Raw genomic sequence first — 26,673 nt, forward strand, 5'->3', positions numbered from 1 at the left:
GTATCCAACCTCAATCCTCCGTTGAATATCGGCTGCCAAAATTTTACTGACCAGGTATCTGACGGACAGTTTTGTATGTCTCTATACCATCCGCATAACTCTAAGAAGCTAGGATGAGGTTCGGTTGACAACGCAAATTTTGCATTTTTTTAATATCAAATGTACATGGAGTGAGTAATGGTAGTGATGTACGACCACTGAACCAACACCACTGTTTTCAAAGGCACCTTTATTGTGCGATGCTTGCATTCCGTCTCCTTTTGGGTCCCAGTGGATATTAACATGATACGCGTCTGCAAAGCTAATGGGGCACATAATTTGTGGAAAAAAAAACGCCAAAATCTGCGATCGAATTAGATCCTGCAACGCATAAACGTTTATCAAGAAATCACAACAATCTGACTGCTCCGTTTCCACATTCAGAAGAATGAAATTGCAGCAACTCCTTATAATTACTGATGTTAACCCGCACTGTCTCCTCCTAAACAACGTTAACTTCTTATTGTAGCAGCTGCTGCTAAGCATTGAAGATATTGTCTAATCCTTTATGCACAATCGCCTTATTGAAACTTCTCACCTGTCTTCACATCAGCATAGAAATATGTCATAAACGACTGCATTGAACATTACACGTACTGCTGTTTATTGACCACGAGCCGACTATAGTCTACTCGCTTCCGACACAAAATGTCAGAAATAATAGAGGCTCCCAGTGGTCCTACATCACTACAAAATTCTTTGAAATTGTTGTTAATTGCACATTTCTCCAAAAGACTACTAGCAAGTCATCATAATTCTATAAACTCCATTACTTTGCCAAAACATTAGCAAGCAAAATCTACATTCTTAGTGAAAGATGCTGAAGAATTGTCATGCACACACATATATTCCATGGAAACCAGCTTTTATGCAAAAACAGCTCCAAAAGCTAATGCAACTAAAGAAGACGTGAATGAGCCAACACATTCGGACAGATTTAATGTTCGAGTTCGAATTTTTTAGAGCCTAGAAGCAGTCAAACTGTTACTCTTCTTCCACAACTAGTTTTGAAAGTAACTGAAAAAGATCGCAGTTGTCACCGTAGAACAGATATGAAAATACTCGACGTCCGGCGTATGAAGCTCATCTTATAATGATTTTGAGCTACTGCAACAAAACCAAAAATTTTTATTGAACTAGAAAAGCGGCTATTTATATAACGGTGTAGACAGATAAAGAATGACCAAAACATACAATCACACGACCTAACTTGTTTTCGTAACGGCCGTCCCACTATGACCCAGCAAGACAAAGTGGCCAAAACACGTGTGCAGCCTGAAGAGAATGATGGAAGGGCAGCAGATGCGATCGCCTGCACTGCTCCTAGTTATAATTAGCAACGACGACCAGAAATCTAAACAAAGTAGCGGTCGCAACCATGCGGATCCTCGAGGATTTCTCATAAACTCACAAGGAGAAGTGGAATGCTTTTTGGTACTACCGATATCTTTTTGAAACATAGTGTTCTTCAGGTTTATAGTCACTTTTTTTGAGTCCCTGTTCAGCCTTTTCCTTCTCACGAATCACCTTCCAAATTTCAATGTCGCGCCAGTCAGCCTGAAAAAAGAAACTTACTCAAATATAGACAGAAAGACCCTGATAGAATGAAGTTAAGAGAAATGAGAAGAAGAATATGCAGATAAACATTAAGAGATGCACTTAAAAAAAGTACTTAGATACCCGCATGAATACCCATTATGATTAAAAGCAGCATACCACGAATCTGACGTGGTGAGGGAATCCGCAGCAAAAGCTGGAGATGGATTTGTAGATTACGAGATCAAGGTGGTTCCGCTCACCTCTCCCTAATCGTCCTAAAAAAACGACGTGGGAACCGCCTCAGCTCCGTTAGAACGCTCATCTACTGTATACTTTCTGGCCCCCTCAGCAATCTCTTCATAGGTTTTACACGAATGGACAGTCGAGGAGAACCCAATGGCTGGCGACCGCTGCGCAGCTTGATGTGGTGCGTGTACGAGTGGAGCGCTGCAACTGAGATCGTCGTCAAAAAAACGGGATCTTTCATGCCGTTTTTTTTTTTTAAATTTTTTAAGAACGCCTAGGGAGAGATGAGCGGAACTACCGCAGCTCCCGCATTCTACGACTCCGTATAGAGTTTGTCCATCCGGAATTCACACCACGTCAGATTTGTGTGGTGATTCCTTTATCACAGAGTTGAACAAGCCTTGCTTAGAGCATCCTGAACAGTGTTTAAAAAAAACATTACAAAGATGGTTAAAGGCAGGTATAAGAAGTATAAGTGTCAAAAGAGAGGACTCATCTCAGCTGTATCGCTACTGTGATACTAAAAGCGCCAATTTTGCGGTTTTCCAAATATTTCTCGCAAATGTATAGTAGGGTCTACATGAAGCACAGTGCAACTGCGTACGCGGCATCTCTCGAGGCGGTGCGGTGGAGCGTAGCGAAACTCTTGCTGACACCACCCACTGCTGCAGTTTGCGATGGTCCGACCTCAGTTCTGACTGCTGCCTTCGCCGTGCCGTTTCGAGCACGTACGCAATTGCATCGTACTTCATGTCGTTTTGACCCGACTATAATCCACAACGAAAATAAGAAGACTGGGAAGCCAATGATTTGAACTCTATGATAATTTTAGTGGGATAGTGAACGAAACATTTTCTTCTTAACGGGAAATCATGCTATCATGATGAACACGACTTTTGTTTTCAGTTACGAAGGAAGATCGGAAAGGTTTCCATAAATATGAAGGAGGGAAATAACTAGAGCATAGGAAGAAAATAACTAGAGTATAACAAGAGTAAGCAGTTCAGGTTTTTGAAACGAGAACCGGGAAGAAAAGCAAGCAGAGGAGGATGCTTTATGAAGGATGAAAGGATGAAGCCTTTGGCGTCAATCGATCCGCTTGGAATTCGCCTCCACGTTCACTTCAGTTCAGAATCGTTTGAGGTTTACGAACGTATAACTGACCTATACAATGACTTGCGGGAGCTATCCGATCTGTTAAGTCAATGTTTTTGTCCTCCCAGACAAGTCTGGTACCAATTTGTCGACTCCGGACGGATGAAAGGCTTGGTGAGCATTAGGGTGGATTCGAATCTCCGATCGATCCCCCTCTAACCGACTGCGCTACACCCGCCCCAAGATACTTTATACGCAAGTACTTTGAAAATCAAGCTAGAATTATAGTGACTTTATTTTTATTATTCTCTGTGAAGATGAACAACTAACATACACAACTTCACATAATACGAACACATAGCTGGATCGCACAACCACAGCTGTGCCGTAATTAACTATTATTTTCCAGGGAACTGTAAAGCTGAACGAAGTACTAACTTCAACCATGTTAAAATACTTCACTCACAAATTTACTACTCAATCAACCTATGCAGTCTCTCTTTTCTCGGATCAGGATCAGTGAGTCAAAACAAGCCAACGCTGCTAATACCCTTTGTGAGGGGAACGGTCAAGAGGTACCCGTATGATGTACCGCCGCGTATCCAGGAGGCTAATGAGCGTCGTTAATTGCACCGCGCGTCTCCTGATACCGTCATAATCGCTAGAGTAGCCTGACTGCTCCTCTTGTGCTACGTCTTCAAGATGCCCCGCCCACGCCTCCCTCCCCTCCCATTTCGCCGCGTCTACCGCTCTTACGACGATTTTTTGTCGCCGCACCTACAGCTCTTATGATGCGCTTTTAAAATCGAATGGAAAGGAAAGAACATGATATTAGATTTTGTTCGAAGGTCTACATAAAGTGTGTTTGCAAGTTAATATAAAAGAAGGAAAGAATGAAATAGATTTGTATAAGTGATATGCCATTTAGAAATGCGAGTGAAAATGAAATTATCCTGTCTCGACTTGTTAGGTGGGAAACACTCATTCATCTCTGGGAAAGCAAGAGATGTTTCAAAAAATGTCCCACTGATCGGTGTTGTGCTATCATTTTTACTTTTTCTTCGCTTTCTAAGGATTTCTTTTTGCTCATTTAGCTGGGCAAAATTGACGTCCAACGATCAACGAGGCGCGAATAATGCCTCACAGACATACACTGTACCTAAAGGTATATCTCGAAGATACAAAGGTCTCTGTTCACCACTAATATACCTAACCTGTCGTATCGATTTTATACAGAGAATAGATAGAAATGAAGCGATAAAACGCTGTTGAAAGAAGTTTGAAGAACCATACAATTTCAAATTTCTATTATATAAAACTGTATAAAACGTACAAGCATGTATTGAAATATTTGGCATGTGCTGTATATAAACATTATATCTATGTAAAATTTTGAAAAGGTAAAATGTAGAAAGGAGTTTAAAGAATGTATACAAAGTAATAAGCGCATAAATTTACTGTTATTATAGCTGCTGCAGTTGAAGCTGAACACGAATTCGCTGAATGGCACCGTGACAAACAAATACTTATGCACTGCTAGTTTATATCGAAGACATAGGGCATGAAATGTGTTAAATTATGAGATGTGTGGAAGTATATGTATGTTATTCTTTTCCCTGGAGCATCTTTTTGAGATAATTTCTACTTATGTAAAGTTACATTGGATAGAAGGATCTACTTCTTCTCTTTTATTCCCAATAATATGCGCTTAGTTTACTATATCCGTACATCAGAATTCGCTGCGGCAATTCGTTCTTCACTCCCTCTCCAAAATTCGCACTATCTACCGCTTCGTCGCGGCGCGAACGTCGCGCGCGGCGTTGATCAGAGAGCAATAGGTAGGCGGGGTGTAGGTGATCTCAGGCGGTCGTGGAGAATGTATAGCTGGTGGAGCGGCAGTCGTAATTACGCGGAGGAGCGCAGTGCTGAAGGGAGGACAGGAGCGGTCAGCCGGTTTTCACGGGTACCTCTTGTCCCGCACCCCCTTTGTGATTGAAAGACTAAGAAGTTCACCTCAATAAATTATTTTAAAGGCATCACCCACGAATCTGGAGTGGTGGGGGTTTCAGATGGGTTATGCCTATACGGAGTCGTAGATTATGGAGAGAAGGGTGATTCCGTCTATTTCTTCCTAATTACCGCAAAAAACGGGCCGGAAGATACGGTTTCGAGCATTCCTGCGCGCTATTTTCTACAAGTTCGATTGGAGCGCGCCAGGCTTTTGCACGCGCCGCATCTTCCGGGCCGTTTTTTACGGCATTTAGGCAGAAATGCACGGAATCACCCTCCTCTCCATAATCTACGACCCCGTATAAGAACTCTCCACCTGAATTCCGCACCACTCAAGATTCGTGAGGTGATGCCTTTAAGAGAAACCTAAGCGAAACCCATGATAGCGCAAGAAATGTTTTCCAAAAAATACCTTCAAAATAGTAAACACCTGTCATTCTCCATAATGAAATGGTTTTTGTTTTTTCTTTCAAAGCAGCTGATCCTGTATTAGAAAGTCGCCTTTGAGCTCGAACTCCAACTCAATTTTCGTGTACAAGATTTCCTTCGTAAATAGAATTTGGGAGAGACGAATCAGGAAGTATCTGAATAGCGATGAAATTATTACTTCTAAGAGTGAAGAATTGAATCTGGTGGAAAGAATTGGATGGTTTGGGAGGTCGCAGAGAAGTGCTCTCCTTCCTTCTCTCAGCATGCTACAAGCTACGCTAGTTAGCGTACATTCGGCACCTAACGGATTCAATCGGGACGACTAGACGCGGCCACGCCGAAGGGCGGTAGCGGTATCTTGCCTATAAGACGCATCACCCATCGACAGCACAGTCCCGTTGTGCTTGCAGGCAAGAGTGCGGGGAAAGAGGTGCCTGCGCAAACCTGCTGGCCGCTGCTGACCTGCGTTCAGAGCCGCTCGCCTCTACGTAGTTAGGACTTCCGCTACACCAGTTAGGTAGTCTCAACGACCGTGTGGGACCACCTAGAAACGCCTCCTTTTGTTCTCGAACCAGCTCCTCATACGGTGCTCGCGTGGCGGCAGAAAATGCGAATTTGTGAGGGAGAGGAGTGGAATGCGAATTGACGCAGCAAATGCTGTTATACGAATATGATAAACTGAGCGCATATTGTCGGAAATTAGGGAGAAGTAAATCTTATCCGATTGCAGGATATGTCAAAACAAATAATTGAAACAACAAAGACAAACATGCAGCAGAAAAAACACTGACATGCTTATATCCTATAATTTCACAAATTTCACGACCTATCTTTTTTATATAAACTCGCAGCGCATAAGTGTAATCGGGTTATGATTACCCGTTAAGAAGAAAATGTTTCGTTCACTATCCCACTAAAACTATCATAGAGTTCAAATCATTTGCTTCCCAGTCTTCTTATTTTCGTTGTGGATTATAGTCGGGTCAAAACGACATGAAGTACGATGCAATTGCGTACGCGCTCGAAACAGCGCAGTGGAGGCAGCAGTTGGAAACGAGTTCGGACCATCGTAAATTGCAGCGATAGGTGGTGTCAACAAGGGTTCCAATACGCTCCACCGCACCGCCTCGACAGAAGTCGCGTACGCAATTGCACCGTCGTTTTGACCTTACTATATCTCTTCGTCGCAATGTTTCCAACGAGTTCATATCCAACAACTACAACATCTATGCGCACAGGAAGTTTACGTCCAAGATTTGCAGTTGTACCAGGTAATGTCCGTCTACATCTTCACAAGACTTAAACTATTTGAATTACATACTTAAATGGACACTGATCAGTTCTTATGACTGTGTATATTCTTCAAACTCCTTTTTACTTTCTTCATTTCTATCTATTCTCGAATAAAATTTATATGACAGATGATGATGTTGGCAGAAAGATACCTCTGTATCTTTGAGATATGCCTCTAGGTATAATGCATATCTGCGAAGCATCAGTCGCGCCTCATCCGGCGTGGGATGCCAGCTTCGCCTAGCTAGATACCCAAAAAAAGCCTAGAAAAGAAAAAAAAGTAAACAAATATAGTATAACACTGGTCAGTGGGACACTTTCTGAACCTTTATTTCCATAGGTGGATGGGTAGTTCCACGGATCTCCCTCACTAGAGGGATCACAGCCGGTTAGTTGCGAGGCTACGTGGCACGTCCCCAGGTGGCGGAAAGGGGGTTAATCGCAAACCAAAAGCGACCTTGTGCCGGTGTAGACGCGGGTGGATTCACGGGATGGACTACCTGTTTCTGCTATGCCAGGACTGACTCATGACATCATTGAATCCGTAGGTCCTTCGTTTTCCCAAACTCATGGGACTAGAGGCTTGCAACATACCCATGGGTTTTAAAATTTTACGCATGTCACACTGATAGAAAAGAGTCTCTTGATTCTAAAGGAAAGCATGGTACGGTAGCGCTAGGAAGGACGGGGATGCAGGAGTCATATAGGTTGCCGAAAGGAAAAGGACTAGGATGACGATCTGTACTCATAACGCATGTACGCTTTCATCGGAAGCAGCCATCGAAGATCTGATGATGCAAACCAAGAAGATTAAGTACGACGTCATCCGACTAACCGAGACAAGACAATGCCACCCACTTACGGCCGCGTATGACACTATAGAACTGCTCTTAGGGACATACGACAATAGAGGAGTTGGTGTCCTCGTCAGCACGAATATGGCAAAGAACATCGACTCTTTTGAACAACTTACGACCTGAATCGGACGTACGCGGATGAGAGGATGTGGTCCAACTCCAGCTTTGACTATCTTCGTCGCTTACGCTCCAACATCAAGCTACGCTGAAGAAGAAGTCGAAGCTTTCTATATGAATCTGGAAAGTTGTGCCGAGAAGATCATGCCTTCTAGAAGGTCATAATTGGCGACTTCAACGCCAAAATTGGCCCAAGAAGAACGCCTGAGGAACTTCACATCGGGACCCACCGCCTACAATGGAACGAACAGGGGGAGAAGCTTTCCGAGTTCACCATTGCGATTAAGATCATTCATGGGAACTCGCAATTCCAGAAGTCCTCCAGAGAAAGGCTCGAAGTTCTAAAAAAAAAACCAAGAGACGTCTGTCCCCGGGAACTCTAGAACTGATACGTCAGCGTGGAGCTGCACGAGCCGTAGGCGACTTCTACTCTGGTCTCTTCGTCAGCCACGTCCACTTGCCACCTCACCACCTGAGGGAAGATGTCCATGTCACTCCAAAGGTTCTCCCTTGCGACATGCTATCATGTCGGTAGGAAATCGTACGGCACCCAGTCCTAACAGAAAAAGACCAGAACACCTGAAGAATCGTCCGACAGTTCTCATCAACACTTTCTTTATAAGACTCTTCACGCGTTACCTGTTGAAAAGCAAGGTCCCTCAACAGTGAAAGATCAGCAAGACCGTGTTGTTACACAAGAGGGAAGATCCCTAATGACATCTGAATGACACCACTTCTGATAAGACTTCTAAAATTCAGATACACTATGCACACTTCAATCTGCGAAACATTGCAACTTGTGAAATCTCCAATTAGTTTCCATATGAATAGGATTACACCCTCTTGTGGTTGTAGCTAAATGGAAGAAGGAACAGCAGATATCAGTTGCTATCACCCGTTTATATCATTCCAATGAACAATGTTAAACAACAAAAAACCTATTGGCGATTCATATAACTAAACGTTTGCAAATATGCACTCATAGTTCGTAGTGATTTCTCTAACGATTTGTTGAAGGCTAGAGAAGTGAAGTCCTCTTTTCCACGAAAGTCACAATCTGATTTATTTCGAAACATGAGAGGAACAGAAATTGATTTGCAACACAAGGAAAGTGCTGATCGCCACTACCTGTTCAAAATCAGGGCGTGGGTTATGACTGGGTCCCTCAACACTTTCATTCTTCTTACCGAAGTTGAAGTTGAAGTGTTTGTTATACTCATAAATCTCACCATACTGAAAAAATGGGATGCGTTGGAAAACAAACCAAAAAATAAAATAAAATTATAAGATTTAGCAACCGTACTAACTTCAACAGATTTGTCCAGTAGTTTAGCTTGTTCTTTCCAGTCAGCCTCAAGCGCATGTTTCTCATCTTTTATTATTTTATTTAATTTCTTCTTATCTGCTTTAGCCCTTTTCCTTTCCATTTTCTTCTCCCTGCGGTCTGCTTCAATTGTACACATCAAGTCGTTTAATTCGGTGATCTCCTGAGCAGATAAAAGATGCAACAGAAATAACTTCGAGTCACAACTCCTACCTTTAGCGACACCACCTTTTCTTTCTTTTTATTCATACTTTGCTCCTTATCCGAAATTTTCCTTCCTGAAACATTATTTCTGAATTCAGCATAAGCAGAAAAGTTCGGTTTCAAATCTTGAGATTTTGATGGAACTCTTCTGCTGTTTCGCTCTTCTGATGGTATTTCCTATCTGTTTCCAGATTTATAAAATAATGTCTGCAAAGAACAGGAAAAAAAGCCTCTGAAACAAAAAATTGTTCAACAATCAAAGACACTTGCTAGTAAATGTATATTTCTGCGTTTTTGCATACTACATTGAAAATAGCAATTAACCAGTAGCTATTCATGAATCTCTTGTGGCTCGCTGGAAAAATTCACAAGATTCTAAAGGCCGCAACAACTCACGTTGGTGAGTCATGCAAAGAGGTTTCGGAGCACAACCCTCTTCCCATAATCTTTTCGTTTCCGTATCAGCACTCTCCTTATATTTTGGCAATTTATACTGCTCTACGTGGTCAACGCGAATCATCCGTCTTAACAGCTGCAAGATGGAGAACTCACTTTTACACATATACAAGTTGACCAAGATAACTTACGTTTATGCCATTCAAATTATCAACAGCAAGAATTGTACTTCGTTGATCTTGATAACAAAGGAAACAGAACCCTCTCGACTTCCCACTGCTTCCATGACGCATCAAGTTTATATTCACTACTTCGCCATACCTATGAGAAGGAATCGATGAAATGGAACTAAAGGCATCACCCCACAAGATGGGTTTCAGATGCGTTATGCCTATAAGGGGTCTTAGATTATGGGGAGGAGGGTGATTCCATCCATTTCTTCCTAATTGCCGTAAAAAAAGCGGCCCAAAAGATGTGGCTTTGAGCGTTCTGGGGCGCTATTGTCCACAATGAGTTCGATAGGAGCGCGCCAGCCTTGTGCAAGCGCTGCATCTTCCGGGCCATCTTTTTAAGGTAATTAGGAAGAAGAGGAATCACCCTCCTCCCCATTATCTACGACCCCATATAGGCATAACCCACTTGATACCTGCACCACCTGATTCGTGGGGTAATGCCTTTAGATCGACTTATCACTGTAGTAGAACCTGAAGTGGATACTTGGTTTAGTAGTGCTAATGTACGACCACTCACTCCTTACAGAAAAACGCGCATGAATAAAGCAAAAACCCTAATCAGAACAGTAACACTTTTTACATCTACTGAAACTGTACTACAGATACATGATGGGACACAATATAAGAAGCATCAGATGCATGTGGTAAATAACTGATCTCAAGTGCTGAATGCAGATCTCTATATTCTTCACTAGAACGAAAAAGATTGCGATGGTACGTAACTGTCAAACCTTCTCGATTGATTGTTTCAGCTGGTAATTCAAGTTTAGCCGACAATAATAAAAAGCAGCAAGAGTAAAGTTACGGCTGGAACAAAATGTAACGAAATCAATAACCAAATACAAAGGTAAAGATACGTAAGTGCGTAAACCCATTTCATTAGCTTAACATGTGTTTCTCGCACAACTTCATAGATGAAATGATTACCTCTCACTAGCCGGTATTTCACAACTGCCAAGTATTCTTGCAGAAACCATTATTCGACAGTCTTAAACTCAATTTTAAAAAAAGAAAGTAGGAGGCACATAGTGCATGCGGAACACAAGATCACTGTTCACAATTAAGTGGATTATGTTTTGGCCTCAATTCCAACCTGGTTACGCTGTTTCTGAAAAACAGCAGGCGTTCCAACTAGCACCTTCGCACAGAGTACAACCGTATTAAAAACACCTCAGCTACTCACCAACCACAAGCAAAAATTTCAAGTGACATTAGATCGAAGACGATGTACATTTTAACTGAACAGCCGTCACTTTTTTCTGCAAGAGAATTCTGGAAAAGCTTCCGGAAGGAATACTTTTTACTCATATCTTTGTTTGAAGATGATTCGAAATGAGTATCGGTCCACAAATAGCACCCAATTTGAAGAAAAAAATCATGGCCACCACAAATACTATATGCAGCACAAAATGAAACAGTGAACAGTGCAAAATCGATGTACTCACTAGCCGTTATAACCCTTAGCCATACAGGGACTGCTGGAGTTCTTTTGGCCATTTTCCTTATGTCCTGCTAGAAGAGAGATGATCGTCAGTGTATCATGCTTACCAGAGTGATTGAAATTGGAGAAAGACCTATCAATCACAAGAACACAAGAGCATGGCAGCAGCTGTTGCTAGTTTGCCAAATATCTGTGGAAACTTGAATCCAGAGGGACTGTAACATATGCAAAAAAGGGGATTTACACAGGATTCAACCAAGTATTGGCATATATCAATCGGAACAAAGTTCGAAACTCAAGGGCTCAGGAAAAATGCACCTACTGGTTTCTGGTTAATAAAGTAATAGCAACATCGTACAGAAACGGTAACCTTCCCTACGTTCCCTACGTCTCTAAATGCTTGATCAATCGATTGCAATCAGTAGAGGTTTTCAGTATGGAATCATGAGAGAGATATATAGTTGTCGTGAAACGTATTGCCTTGGTGTGACGCATTGCGTCCAAAGTGAAGGAATACATTAGTCATCTCCTCTCCACAGACTACGACAAGCTCCTCGGAGCTCTTTTCCTTCTGATTTCGTAGCTTTCATTTGTTTTCCATATAACTGTTTGTGGGGAGAATCACGTAATCCCAGCGACGTTCTTTACCATTAGTTTCGTCCTTGGTATAGAACAGATAAAATGCGCCTCACAATTCGTTAAATGGAACATTTATCATGCTTTATGCCATGACGTTTCGACGATTAGGTCCTCTTCAAAGATCCGAAAATGCAGTCTAAACAGCAATTTGGACCATCAAATATCCCCTGGCTACTCTGGGACGCTGACTAAAATAATTTTCTAAGTTTCTAAGTTTCACTAAAAAATAATTTTCTAAGTGGAGCAGGTGCCACCAACCTTCACTTCCACCGCTCTGTAGCGGAGATTATCCGCATCGATGTAAACACTCACTGCGCTAGTGTGAGTGTCACCCGCACTCTAGATATGAAAAAGGTCAGAGATCGCAAGTCATCTACAGCTTACAGAATGAAACGCACGAGAAGAGGTCACTGCTGATTGTCAAGCAGTCGTTTAGGTTGCTCTCTGTTTGTTTTCTGTATGAATTTCTGCTAGAGATCCAGAATGCTCCCAATGTTTTTCTCGCTGTGGTCTCAGTCTCACGTGCGAGTGTCTTACATGCCACATTAAAGTAACTACCATTGTTTTTCGTGCAGGTTCTTGCCGATCTTTATTGTCTAAATGCTCGTTGATTCGTAAGCTCAGTTCACATCCTGTTTTGTCAATATACAACACATTGCAGCTCAAACACTTCATCTGATACCTCAGTCTCAACGAAGTCTCCTAATATACCGAAAAGACAAATAGTGCCCTATCAGATTGGCATCGCTTGTCATACAACCCGTTGCAAACCAGCTGTTCTTTGATGTCATCATTAAGTATACTTATTTCGTCGGACAAGCATTTTCCATTTTCAACATTGACATGAATCGAAAAGGAACGCAACACATATAAAAGTTGTATGACTTACGAGTGAGCAAACTAAGATTCTGTCTTGCTTTGATCTCCAACAAAATAACCGCTGAAATCCGACGTTGTATGATACTGACTCGATTACAAAACAATGTGATCCTGGTAAATAAAAATAATGATAACATCAAAAAGCAACTTGTTCGCAACAGCTTGTATGACAAGCAATTCCAATCTATGGAATGGGAATTCGTATCATTACGTGAGCTGTAGATCATTCGCGATCCTTAAAGGCATCACCCCACGAAACTGAGGTGTTACGAATTTCAGGTAGAGTATTCGTATACGGGATCGTGGATTTTGGAGAGGTGGGTGATTCCGATGTTTTTTTCCGAGGGGGTACTCGACCAAGGCTATACAATAACTCTCGAAAAGTCGCCAGGCAGGTAAGGGTGTTTGGAAATACACCAGAGGGTAACAAATTAAATAATAAACAACATATCCAATATGGTTTCGCTTCCACTGAGACACTGGAGCCGAAATCTGAGTATGGAAAATGGAGTGCTTTCTGTTTTGAGCCAATAACTTTGTTCCGACAGAAACTGACTAATAAATGTTAATATGGCTGGTGAAGAGGTCAGAGTAGAAGTAGTGAGTGATCATCCTCTCCCTCCATATCCAGTGTTTGTTTTCGGAGTATGGTGACTGTCGTCTTGTTACTGGCAAAGCTACCTTGGAAGTGGCGAATGCTCTTTCCCCTTCAGCAACTTCAGGCAGTGCTGCTGCTTTTTTCTCTCTGAGACAGTCTAGATGGCACCATTCTTTCTAACGTTGCTGAGCAGGCTTTCCTACAAAATCAGGAAACTCTTTAGTATTGTAAAGGATAAAGAATGAAGTGCACATGGTTGATCATTTCCATTTGGGACCTACTTATATCTTGGATTTGAATTTGGAATCGTTTGAGTTATGACTGCGCGCAGCTTATACAATGAATCACGGAGGAAGTTCGAAGCTCGACCTTCTTTGAATCTTGGCATCGTAGAGTTTGATTGTGTACTACTTTTTAAGCAGAACCAAGATTGTTATTGATCTTTATTCTGGCTAACGTTTCGGCGTCGTCACCTTCTTCAGAGCCTGGAAAAATCCAAGACACGCGTAATCCTCTCTCAAACGCCTCGTCATCCCACAATATATGATTTAGCAAACAGAATATTTGAAAGCAACGTCAGAAAAGCAGACCAGCGCTCACCTTGATAGCCACGAAATCGTGATGTTAGCGGACCACCAGTTGTTAGAGTTGCTCCCCTAGTATTAACTAGTAACGATACCCCCGCCTCTGACCCCGTAGGTCAAAACCCGTAAAGGTCCTGATATGGCGCTAGCTCGTTGGTCACAGCGATGCATTCTTCTTTACGATTCATGATTGGACTTTTGGCCGTGATATAAAACGCTTCCAATGTTTTTCGCGCTAGAACGTCTGATTCGCGTGCTAAGATAGTGACAGCTATCGTGAAAGAAGTGTTGTCATGACACTGTCTGCGATGAGCACCTAAAGGGGATGATGTTTTTGATTTTACGAGTCCGTCTAGGTGCTCCTTGACGCAGATCCATAGTGATCTTCCTGTTTCGCCAATGTACTCAGCCCCACATAAGTGACAGGTGATTAGATAGATAACTCCCGAGACCACACAATCACCCTCCCTCCCGTTCGGACAAACGATGCAATTTGGTGTTTCGCAAAGTCTGTCATAGGCGCGATTGCGGACTAGCTGCTGCTTCAGGTTCACAGGTGGTATGTGCACTACTCTGACTGAGTCTTGCAGACCCGCCTGTCGTAAGCTTGCTCGCACTACCTCGCTCATGTCATCCGAAATAAAAGGAAGGCAGAAAGGGATCTTTGTTGTTTGTTCAACCCTGTGGCCCCGCCGCTCAGTTGCATGGCTCCGATTTGAGTGAGAAACTATTGCTGAGTACCCATTGGAATGAGCAATGTGGTTAGCCATGTTTATGGAGGCAATGCGCCCTTGAGCCTCAGATGAAACCGTTGCCGCTGTCTTAAACATATTTTCAATGACTGACTTTTTGGTTCTCCAGGGGTGCGCCGATTGGTAGTGAATCAGAATGTTTTTACAACTTGGTTTTCGTTACCATTTTGTTTTCCACTTTCCCCTACACAAGTGGACCTGGACATTGAGAAACGGCAGCCAATTGTCTTCAGGTTTTTCCCTCGTGAACTTTATGTACCGGGATTGTTTATTTAAGAGATCGAAGCAAGTGTCCATTTTAGCTTGTGTTGGACATACAAAGCAACAATCATCTATGTATCGGCAGTACAATATAGGTTTGCGTTCCAGTAGGGGTTTTTCCACTTTAGACATGAAAGCAACGGCTAATGTAGGCGCAACTCTTTGTCCCATGGCCAAGCCTCTAATCTGCCTATAGTATTGCCCAGACCAGCGAAATACGGAACATCTCAAGCATTCGCTTAGCAGCATCATTATTTGCTGTATCGCAAAGCCATACATGTTAAGAGCCCTCTGGTGTTCGAGAAGCAGCTCTGATGTTGCTTGTAGTGCAGTATCGGTGGAGACGTTGGTGTAGAGCGAAGTGACATCGAAGGATTCGACGACACAATCTCCATCAAGGCGCGCTTTGCGGAGGTGCTCTATGAACATTTTTGTGTTTGAGAGATGTATTGGAGTAGCTGGCTGAGAATAGCGTTAAGGAACCAGGATATTCTGTCGGTGGGACCTCCAACATTGCTAATGATAGACCTAACCTTGAAATCCCTTGGGTTGTTTGAATTAAATTCGGCAGCGGAAAGCTTGTGGGTCTTGATAAGGACGTAAAGGACCGGACAGGTGGACCGATCACATTTTAGACGCCTGATGGTAAACCTACTGATTTCGCGGTCTCTATCCATATCCTATTCAGGCGGCGATATTCTCTGCCAAATTCACGTGCCGATGAAGGGTGGTATAGACTATCGTCCAGTGAAGTTTCGTTATAGCCTGTCCAGTTCACTTGAAATCACTACCAATTCTCTTCCTTTATCACTGACCGAGAGTTTGATCTTCCTCTGAGTGCAGATGTCACGTAGTTCGCCCAAACCTTTGCGTTGTGTGGGTGTTAGATTTTCAAAAGCGCGTTTGTGTGAGTATCAGGAGAGAATTGAGAAAACAGACGTAGCAAATAAGCGAAACTTAGTGTCTACCACCGAATTTGACTTAGTTGTAAAAACATTCTGATTCACTACCAATCGGCGCACCCCTGGAGAACCAAAAAGTCAGTCATTGAAAATATGTTTAAGACAGCGGCAACGGTTTCATCTGAGGCTCAAGGGCGCATTGCCTCCATAAACATGGCTAACCACATTGCTCATTCCAATGGGTACTCAGCAATAGTTTCTCACTCAAATCGGAGCCATGCAACTGAGCGGCGGGGCCACAGGGTTGAACAAACAACAAAGATCCCTTTCTGCCTTCCTTTTATTTCGGATGACATGAGCGAGGTAGTGCGAGCAAGCTTACGACAGGCGGGTCTGCAAGACTCAGTCAGAGTAGTGCACATACCACCTGTGAACCTGAAGCAGCAGCTAGTCCGCAATCGCGCCTATGACAGACTTTGCGAAACACCAAATTGCATCGTTTGTCCGAACGGGAGGGAGGGTGATTGTGTGGTCTCGGGAGTTATCTATCTAATCACCTGTCACTTATGTGGGGCTGAGTACATTGGCGAAACAGGAAGATCACTATGGATCTGCGTCAAGGAGCACCTAGACGGACTCGTAAAATCAAAAACATCATCCCCTTTAGGTGCTCATCGCAGACAGTGTCATGACAACACTTCTTTCACGATAGCTGTCACTATCTTAGCACGCGAATCAGACGTTCTAGCGCGAAAAACATTGGAAGCGTTTTATATCACGGCCAAAAGTCCAATCATGAATCGTAAAGAAGAATGCATCGCTGTGACCAACGAGCTAGCGCCATATCAGGACCTTTACGGGTTTTGACCTACGGGGTCAGAGGCGGGGGTATCGTTACTAGTTAATACTAGGGGAGCAACTCTAACAACTGGTGGTCCGCTAACATCACGATTTCGTGGCTATCAAGGTGAGCTTTTCCAGGCTCTGAAGAAGGTGACGCCGAAACGTTAGCCAGAATAAAGATCAATAACAATCTTGGTCTGCTTTTCTGACGTTGCTTTCAAATATTCTGTTTGCTAAATCATATATTGTGGGATGACGAGGCGTTTGAGAGAGGATTACGCGTGTCTTGGATTTTTCCAGGCTCTGAAGAAGGTGACGACGCCGAAACGTTAGCCAGAATAAAGATCAATAACAATCTTGGTTCTGCTTAAAAAGTAGTACACGAATCACGGAGGCACCACTCCGGCATACACGTCACCGCACTGGGACTTCCCTTCTCAGACGTCGGATGGTATGGCTACCTGTGAAAGGCGATGAAATTTCAGGTTGTTCAGAACCTCTTTGATACTCGACCAAGGCTATACAATAACTCTCGAAAAGTCGCCAGGCAGGTAAGGGTGTTTGGAAATACACCAGAGGGTAACGAATTAAGTAGTAGACAACACATCCAATATGGTTTCGCTTCCACTGAGACGTTGAGGCCGAAATCTGAGTATGGAAAATGGAGTGCTTGCAGTTTTGAGCCAATAACTTTGTTCCGAGAGAAACTGACCGAAACCGGTTTGTACGAGAAGCTAAAGGAGGCAATTTGCACAAAATTTCGTCGAACCTGTCTTTTCACCTTGTCATCTGAGGTGAAATGAATGGATCTGAACGTAGAGACCTAAACCGTCTAGATTTGCAATTTTTTTGCATCATTTTCTGTTTATTCGAAACGAACATGTAAGTGCTGTGGACAAAAAAAATCTCTGTTCACGTTCTATCAGAAAATATATATGTTGGGGAAATTCTCTTCTAAGTGGAGATGAAGGGGGAGCACACTCGGTTGTAGATTCTCCTGGTAGACAGCTAAAGAGGTGGTGAGAGAGTGCCGAGTAGGAGTACGCCAACGATAGCGTGTTCATCCACCCCCTCCCTGAAAAAGGTACGCATTATTGCAGCCCAGGCGAGTGACTGCTGTATAGAATAAAGAATTCTCTTCTTCTTAATATGAATAAGAATTTTAATATGTGGCATTCTTGCTTATTTAATAAGAATTAGGAGAAAGTGCATGATATGTTGTTGCTGTTGTTGCTCCTTATCGAATAGGTGATTGCACTGCTGCCAAAAAGTGAGTTTTGTATCCTGGTAACTCTTAGCTAACAAGACTAATTCCCCCTTGATTTTTTCGTAGATGAAGAACCTTTCCTTGAACAACGATTTCTTAGAACAAATATTCAATAGATCAAGTGTTCTTTTATTGACGAGCTCTATGAAGCTTTTCTGAGATGTATACTTTGATCCATGTAAATAAACAATTTTTTTTTCGAGAGACGTTGACATCCAAGTATGACATTTTGGCTTTACTTAAATGATTCGATACAAGCACTGGTATGTTCCCCCACCCGGTCGATCACCCTCTCCACTTTGGACTGTTGAAGAAGGGGTAGACGTATTTCAACTAGGAATGCTTTGGCCCCAATCTGCTTGTCGCGCCTACGGGCGGGGCGTCAACAAGACGTAGCAGAAGGCAAGCGACCTGACTACTATGGCAATTATAACGCTGCAAGGAGTCGCGCGGTGCTATCATCGACGCTCATTAGCCTCCTGGCACATCATAGGGAAATTTTCTTGATCGTTCCCCAATGTCACCAGAGTAGCCGAGGAGAGAAGGTTTTTAGTGGTCCAAATTGCAAACAGCATTTTCAGGGCTTTGATGAGGACGTAACCGTCGAAACGCCCTGGCATCTACTCAATCTAAAGGTCCAACTTGAGAAACAACAAAAGAACATAGAGTTGCTTGTTTCTTTTGCTCCTAGGACACCTTTAAAGGCATTACCCCACGAATCTGGGGTGGTGCGGGTTTTCAGGAGGGTTATGCCTATACGGGATCGTAGACTATGGAGGGAAAGGGTGATTTCGTCCATTTCTTCCTAATTGCCGTAAAAAACGGCCCAGAAGATACGGGTTCGAGCATTCCGGCGCACTATTTTCTACAACGAGTTCGATTGGAGCGCGCCAACCTTGTGCACGTGCCGCATCTTCCGGGCCGTTTTTTACGGCAATTAGAAAGAAGTGGACGGCATCACCCTTCACTCCATAATCTGCGACCCCGTATAGGAACTCTCCACCTGACATCCGTAACGCCCCAGATTCGTGGGGTGATGCCTTTAAGATAATTATTTGTTGATTGAATTTCTGTCACACTTGTTGTGTAACTTTGTATAATTAGCATCCTCCATATTCGTAATCATAATATAAGAATCGTAATCGTAATACCAAGAAAACCCCCTTTCGCCAGTTTAATAGCTGACTCAAGGGCACTTTCACAAAGATATCAGTTTGCAGCTATTTGATTTTTGTCCCACTCCTCGTGTAACTGCATGGCTGGCGTTCTTCTAAAACTGATTTTTGGATTTCGCGACGTTGGCGATTAAAAAGCACATAGAAATGCAATGGTTTCCCTAGAAACTAAGATTTCAGAAATGTTTATAACAGCAAAACTAAGAATAAAACTAGAGGAAAATGCCTTCCTAAGACTATGCAGTTCCATTCACGTGCAACACCGAGAACGCGACCTGTCGGCCAAATACAAGATGTTCAAGGCCGACCGTATAACGCGCGAATTTACCAAGTTATACAATAATACATGGTAAGGAGTAAGGATAAGGGAGATCCGATAGCGCTAAGTTTGAGTTTTTTTAAGGTTGAACAAAACCTTCCAAGTCCAACTCCTCCATTTTCTTCTGGATAGTTCTGGCAACCTGCATCGAAAGTTCTGGTGAAGGAAAGGTGATGGCTCAACCACTTCAATTATTCCACTTCAACCATCCTGCTCTACGTACAACCAGGCAAAGGAAACGTTTCCTAATGATTGGTTTCTTCATCTCTTCGGTATCAACCTCTATAAGTCGCTTTCCGCGCTCTTCACATCTACATCGCTTTCATCTCCACTGCTTAAACGCTACAACAGATCCAATAGATTCCGACAATATAGTTCACTAAAGGCGCCATCCTCAAACATATCGTATGCAGTTGGATTCACCGACAACCTTCTCTCCTCTGTACTCGTAGAATGAACAAGCGCGTACTCGGAAATTTTGATCTTTTCAGAACGGTTCCTGCGTCGAAAGGGACAGGACTGGAATATCTGCTACTCACCGACTAGTCAAACTGTGTTATCCGGATGTGAGAAACAAACATATGTTTACTGTTTGTGTACAGTTACCAACTTCTCAGAACCTTGATAAGAAATTTCACAGCAGTTTTCTTCTGCTGGCCAGTTCTATAAATCTTCACGATAATTTCCCACCTCTCAAAACTTTTAGTTCTTGAAATTCTAGCAATACTACCTAGAGAAACATTGCAACGGATAAAAACTTTTCCGTTCACTACTCCAAAACGGCCTTGATAATTAGCTCTTGCACATTTGGAGTGTTTTCGACTTCTTGCTTTTTACCTTTACCTTAAACAAAGAAATTCGTTAAGAAATTGTCGAACATAACAAAGAGCAACAAGACAAGCATAACTAAACCAAATCATACAGGAACTGAAAAACTGGTAAACATTTGTCCGTGTTATTTTCAAACAAATTTTAGGACTGCGAATTTTCTTCAATTTTTAGACGGAATTGCATTTCTTATACCACTTACGAAGGGTGTAGAGCAAATAAAGGAGAAATTAATCAGTCGAAACGGAAATGCAATGAAGAAATGGTTAAGAACCCCCCACTACTAGGATATTTCCAAGTTTCAAGAGCTTAACCTTTAACATTAAGGGTAGTACATCACAAAATTTCCTGTGTTGGAGTGTATGAACCAGTAGATGGGTGGAGGAGTAAAGTTCACAAGTATGAGAGGGTTCACTCTCAACTGCTGCCATAATTCAGAAAAACGCATACAGTAGTCCTGTTTGTTTTCCTGCACAACAAAGCAAGTTATCACGGGTGGGATAGAATGCGGGCAATCCGCATCGTGTCCACGAATGTACACGTTCGCAAATTCATCAACGTTAATCAATTCATCATTTGAGTTATATTAGTTGGATGAACGATTCACGTTCACATACGTGAAGCAACCTTTTCCGTTTGTGTAGCAGAATCATCAATTTCGTTCTAGTTGACTCGTTACTTCCTATTCTTTTCATTATTTATTCGTGAAATTACTCTTTTTACTGAAACGTTATTATGACGCCAATAAAATTCCGGATGTACAACTTTTGTCCAGGAGGTGAGACGACAGTCGGCTACTCTAGTGACATTGGGGAACGGTCAAGAGATACCCGTATGATGAATAATGAGCGTCGATGATAGCACCGCGCGACTCCTTGCAACGTTATAATAGCCATAGTAGTCAGGTCGCTTGCCTTCTGCTACGTCTTGCTGACGCCCCGCCCGTAGGTGCGACAAGCAGATTGGGGCCAAAGCATTCCTAGTTGAAATACGTCTACCCCTTCTTCAACAGTCCAAAGTGGAGAGGGTGATCGACCGGGTGGGGGAACATACCAGTGCTTGTATCGAATCATTTAAGTAAAGCCAAAATGTCATACTTGGATGTCAACGTCTCTCGAAAAAAAAATTGTTTATTTATATGGATCAAAGTATACATCTCAGAAAAGCTTCATAGAGCTCGTCAATAAAAGAACACTTGATCTATTGAATATTTGTTCTAAGAAATCGTTGTTCAAGGAAAGGTTCTTCATCTACGAAAAAATCAAGGGGGAATTAGTCTTGTTAGCTAAGAGTTACCAGGATACAAAACTCACTTTTTGGCAGCAGTGCAATCACCTATTCGATAAGGAGCAACAACAGCAACAACATATCATGCACTTTCTCCTAATTCTTATTAAATAAGCAAGAATGCCACATATTAAAATTCTTATTCATATTAAGAAGAAGAGAATTCTTTATTCTATACAGCAGTCACTCGCCTGGGCTGCAATAATGCGTACCTTTTTCAGGGAGGGGGTGGATGAACACGCTATCGTTGGCGTACTCCTACTCGGCACTCTCTCACCACCTCTTTAGCTGTCTACCAGGAGAATCTACAACCGAGTGTGCTCCCCCTTCATCTCCACTTAGAAGAGAATTTCCCCAACATATATATTTTCTGATAGAACGTGAACAGAGATTTTTTTGTCCACAGCACTTACATGTTCGTTTCGAATAAACAGAAAATGATGCAAAAAAATTGCAAATCTAGACGGTTTAGGTCTCTACGTTCAGATCCATTCATTTCACCTCAGATGACAAGGTGAAAAGACAGGTTCGACGAAATTTTGTGCAAATTGCCTCCTTTAGCTTCTCGTACAAACCGGTTTCGGTCAGTTTCTCTCGGAACAAAGTTATTGGCTCAAAACTGCAAGCACTCCATTTTCCATACTCAGATTTCGGCCTCAACGTCTCAGTGGAAGCGAAACCATATTGGATGTGTTGTCTACTACTTAATTCGTTACCCTCTGGTGTATTTCCAAACACCCTTACCTGCCTGGCGACTTTTCGAGAGTTATTGTATAGCCTTGGTCGAGTATCAAAGAGGTTCTGAACAACCTGAAATTTCATCGCCTTTCACAGGTAGCCATACCATCCGACGTCTGAGAAGGGAAGTCCCAGTGCGCAGGGTGCTGAGGTAACGTGTTTGGCGGAGTGGTGCCTCCGTGATTCATTGTATAAGCTGCGCGCGCAGTCATAACTCAAACGATTCCAAATTGAAATCCAAGATACAAGTAGGTCCCAAATGGAAATGATCAACCATGTGCACTTCATTCTTTATCCTTTACAATACTAAAGAAGAGTTCCCTGATTTTGTAGGAAAGCCTGCTCAGCAACGTTAGAAAGAATGGTGCCATCTAGACTGTCTCAGAGAGAAAAAGCAGCAGCACTGCATGAAGCTGCTGAAGGGGAAAGAGCATTCGCCACTTCCAAGGTAGCTTTGTCAGTAACAAGACGATGTTCACCACACTCCGAAAACAAACACTGGATATGGAGGGAGAGGATGATCACTAACTACTTCTACTCGGACTTCTTCACCAGCCATATTAATATTTACCCCCATCATAAGAGAACAAATGGACGTGTCCTCCATTCCAGGCTTCGACATCTCTTCATGTGGGTGGAACTCTTGTAACATCCTATGCCAATGGGACCAAGTAAGAACACTTGAAGAATCTGCTGTGAGTCATAATGAACAAACTTGCAATGCTCTTCACATCTTACTTGTCCGAAAACAATGTTCTTAATCAGTGGACAAAAAGCCTGATTCCGTTGCTATAGAAGAAAGGATACATCGATACGGTGAAATTTGATAAACTGGATTTACACCGCTTCGCTTCGCTGACGACATCGTTCTTACAACACTAGGCGTCAGCCACGAACGAATGGTGGCCTAATTATACGACACATATTGAAAGACCGGTCCTCTGCTAAACCTGTTAGCACGATGTTCATAAAAATGGATGGCTCTAAATTCTTCAACGAGATGAATATATCGAAATGCTCCACATCTAGGTAATGCTATATCTAGGTCGAGAAATGAAATTATGCACGACCCGACTTGGACAGTTGGAAACTAGTGGCTTGAGGAGCATGTAAAAGGATAGACGATTTGATGAAGAAAGACAAAGAGTGAATGATGCAGAAAGTATCCTATTCCATGTACGTGGGAGAGACGATTCGAAGTTCTATCACAGGTCAACGATCGAGTATTAGAGGCGCTCCTGCGTTTGCCATGTAAATCAAAATGAGGTTGGCTGTGACACACATCACGGACTTACGGCTGATACTGCATTGTAAGATGTCTTTTTTTTAAGATGATACTTTAGCGGAACAAAAAGAAAGGAATTGTAGGTAAATCAAGTTCAGTTCAAAAGAACTAGTGCTTTGGTCAGTCACGTAAAGAATAAGTAAAGAAAATACTTACTGAGAAAAGACTGTGATGATGTCTCCTTCCGTAAGTTCATAAGGCAACCCTCCAATATAAATCCATGCAGAATCTTTGTACTTCTGATGCCAAGACTTGCTCGAGTCTCCAGAAATACCCAACTTCAACTCGTCTTCATTCAGTTTGTTCTGACTTTTGATATTGGTGATGGGATTCATCTGAATGAGAAACTGCATGACTTTCACATTTTTATCCAAAGAAAGCGCAAAGCACCAACGACGGTGTTGGCCCCAGCAGCAGTGAGGAAACTGCAATTGAGTCCTGCAATTGAGTGTTAACAGGGAAGCTAGATGAGATCCACGACTACATTCTGGGTAAAATGCAGTTTGTTTGGAAGAGTGGTCCTCAGTGGCCCCCTTATTTCTCGAAGTAAATAATCAAATCAGTGGGGGCCCTAAGGCCTAAGCATTAGTCTTAGAGGATCTATTACACGTAAACTACATTTTTAACCACAACACACAACACCCCGTATTTTATTTATTTTACTTTATTTTCAACTACAACACACAAGTACCCTCCCCCCATCCCTAACTACATTTTTCCCTACATTCATACATAGCGAACAGAATAATGCGAGGCAAAAGTGTACATAGCGACACATTTCATATATAGAGGCAACTCACAATACCTGCCCTCAAACACGGAGAACGGTAGAATATGCATCTTGCAAAAGTTTCTGTTAGGCATCGAATATGTTGTGTAGTGTGCACTGCACACGACTAGCGCGCGAATCTACGGCATATAAAATAATATTTTCTGATATTGAATATTATAGTCGGGTCAAAACGACATGAACTACGAGTGTAGTTGCGGTGCATTTGCGTACGCGCTCGGAACGGCGCAGTGGAGGTAGCAGTTGGAGCCAGGTTGGGCCGTCGCAAATTGCAGCGATGGGCGGTGCCAGCAAAGCCTCCACCGCGCTCTGTGCAGATTACACACAGCGCAGGCACTTGCGACATACAAAATAATATACTTCGATTTCGATTACTACATGCTTTCGGCCTCTTTGCTTTAGGATGAATTATAGAAGTCGACCTGAGCGAAAGTGGGTGGCGTCGGATATAATGCTACGTGTGTAACTACACACACCACACAGGGACTTGCGACATGATAAAATAATGTTTTCTGATTTTGATTTCTATCTCCTTCAAATCTTCCTCTGCTTGTCACGTGAGTATTATTTCTCATCATTTCTCTCTAATTAAAGCTAGTTTGTTAGCTTGCTTGTCTCTTGCATGCATTTTGAGTACGTTTGCGTACAAGCTCCTTTTCTGTGGATTTTTCTCAAGTATACGTTACATCGTGGTAAATGATGATTCCATCGTCTTTCTTCTTCTTTACGTTTCTTTTCACACATTTCGCTGTACCTTCTGCGCCCTTTGTTGTCGCATGTATATAATCATGCGAACAATTGGATGCTCTGGAGGAGAAGCTTAATGTATACTGTGACGTTTCTATGTGATACCTCCCTAAAGGCCAAGGCTTTGTTAGCACATCGTACTCAATCTCTGCTGCTGAGTTATCACATCGCACTTACAAATAATTCCTATTTATTGAGTTTGTACACATTTAACTTTAATCAGATCAGGATAACAGAACAGGCACATTAAAGAAATAAGGTTACATCTTCGTCATGCTACACATCACTTCTCTTCAACTCTGCTCCATCGCGAAGACACACGTTGTTACTGATACATTCGGTATGCATCCAGCCTTCGTATATTGGACATTGAATCCAACAAATTTGATAGTTTGTTCTGCTACTGATTGGCTGCATCCGGACGCATACAGCGCACGCGTCCCTCTCGTTTTACGCACAGTCCGGAATGTCCAGGATTGACTTACGCTTAGCCTCCTCTGCGTAAGTGGACGGGCTAGAGAACAATTGTAGAGAATTTCTTTTTACATACGATTAATTTCATACCTTATGCAATTCCCTGCAGTGCAGAAAAGAAGCTTGTATGTAAGAGTACACAAAATTCATGCAAGAGACAAACAAGCTAACAAATTAGCGAGAGAAATGAGAAATAATACTCACCTGACATGCAGAGGAAAATATGAATGGGACCAGCCTGAACGTCCGGCTAAAGTCGGACTTCAGGCATTTTTGGTATTCGCTCCGCTCGCCTTCACCGATCAAAAAGAAATAATAGTAGCGACATTTTTTTTTTTGGAAAATTAGAATTGTTTTTTTTTCTATCAACGCTTTCCTCAATTTCTTTACCTGAAAATTTAAGCATAGATGAAAGATTTTATGGTTTTTACTTAAACGCTCAGTTCTATATTTGGAAAACAATCAAACTTGATTTTACATCTATGTTCCTCTCAAACCTCTACAATTTGAAAACATTATTCGAAGCATGAGTTTCCTTCGTTCTCAACTATTAGCAAAGAACGATGTGCTAACATGAAATGGCGTAATGTCACTATCGTAGTGATCAAAATAACGTTCTACGTCAGATCGCGTAAACTGTTGGCTACTATGTATTGTTTTCGAGCACCCGTTCGCACGTGTGTTTCTTCTTTTTGAAAAAAGGATGATAGCAGCGTTAGGAAGACATGCTGGAAAATAGATATGTGAAGGAACCATAGAAACCCCTTCTACCGCGTTGGGACTCCAGCACACCAATCCGGCGCAGCGGAAACCGTCTCTCCTCACTCTATAACTTTCTGGCACCGGTACACCATTACGACCCCATGGGACCCGTTGCACCCCATTTTACAGCTGTTTGGCTCCGGGGCATGAATTCGACGCCGTACGACCCGTCTCACCCAATTTTACCGCGTTGAGACTCTGGCGCACCAAACCGACGCCATGGCATCCGTCTCCCTCTTTTTTTTTGGAATTTCTTGAAAGAGACACGCACACATACACAGACGCACACACGTGACAATAAGCCCGTTATTATACAGTAT

The 26,673-nt window shown here is 42.5% G+C and overlaps 1 protein-coding gene across 3 annotated transcripts; it reads right to left on the reverse strand.

Moving 5' to 3' along the window:
- Nucleotides 1–1,244: 1,244 nt before the first annotated feature.
- On the reverse strand, nt 1,245–26,579 carry RB195_024763 (uncharacterized protein; the record flags this gene model as incomplete). 3 transcript variants are annotated; one of them, XM_064212654.1, is made up of 12 exons in its annotated part: nt 1,245–1,393; nt 1,451–1,505; nt 1,567–1,596; nt 8,754–8,858; nt 8,933–9,112; nt 9,163–9,227; nt 9,550–9,685; nt 9,741–9,870; nt 23,737–23,915; nt 23,971–24,018; nt 24,381–24,390; nt 26,530–26,579. In XM_064212654.1, the coding sequence occupies 12 exons, from the start codon at nt 26,577–26,579 to the stop codon at nt 1,245–1,247; spliced, it is 1,137 nt and encodes a 378-aa protein (XP_064068535.1). The 3 variants fall into 3 exon arrangements, with proteins under 3 accessions (XP_064068535.1, XP_064068534.1, XP_064068536.1); XM_064212655.1 differs by lacking the exon at nt 24,381–24,390 and having other exon boundaries at nt 23,975–24,018; nt 26,540–26,579; XM_064212653.1 differs by lacking the exons at nt 23,971–24,018; nt 24,381–24,390; nt 26,530–26,579 and having other exon boundaries at nt 1,373–1,393; nt 1,451–1,476; nt 1,524–1,596.
- Between the last annotated feature and the right edge of the window lie 94 nt (nt 26,580–26,673).

The sequence above is a fragment of the Necator americanus genome, chromosome X (assembly GCF_031761385.1).
Source record: "Necator americanus strain Aroian chromosome X, whole genome shotgun sequence".
NCBI classification, from domain to species: domain Eukaryota; kingdom Metazoa; phylum Nematoda; class Chromadorea; order Rhabditida; family Ancylostomatidae; genus Necator; species Necator americanus.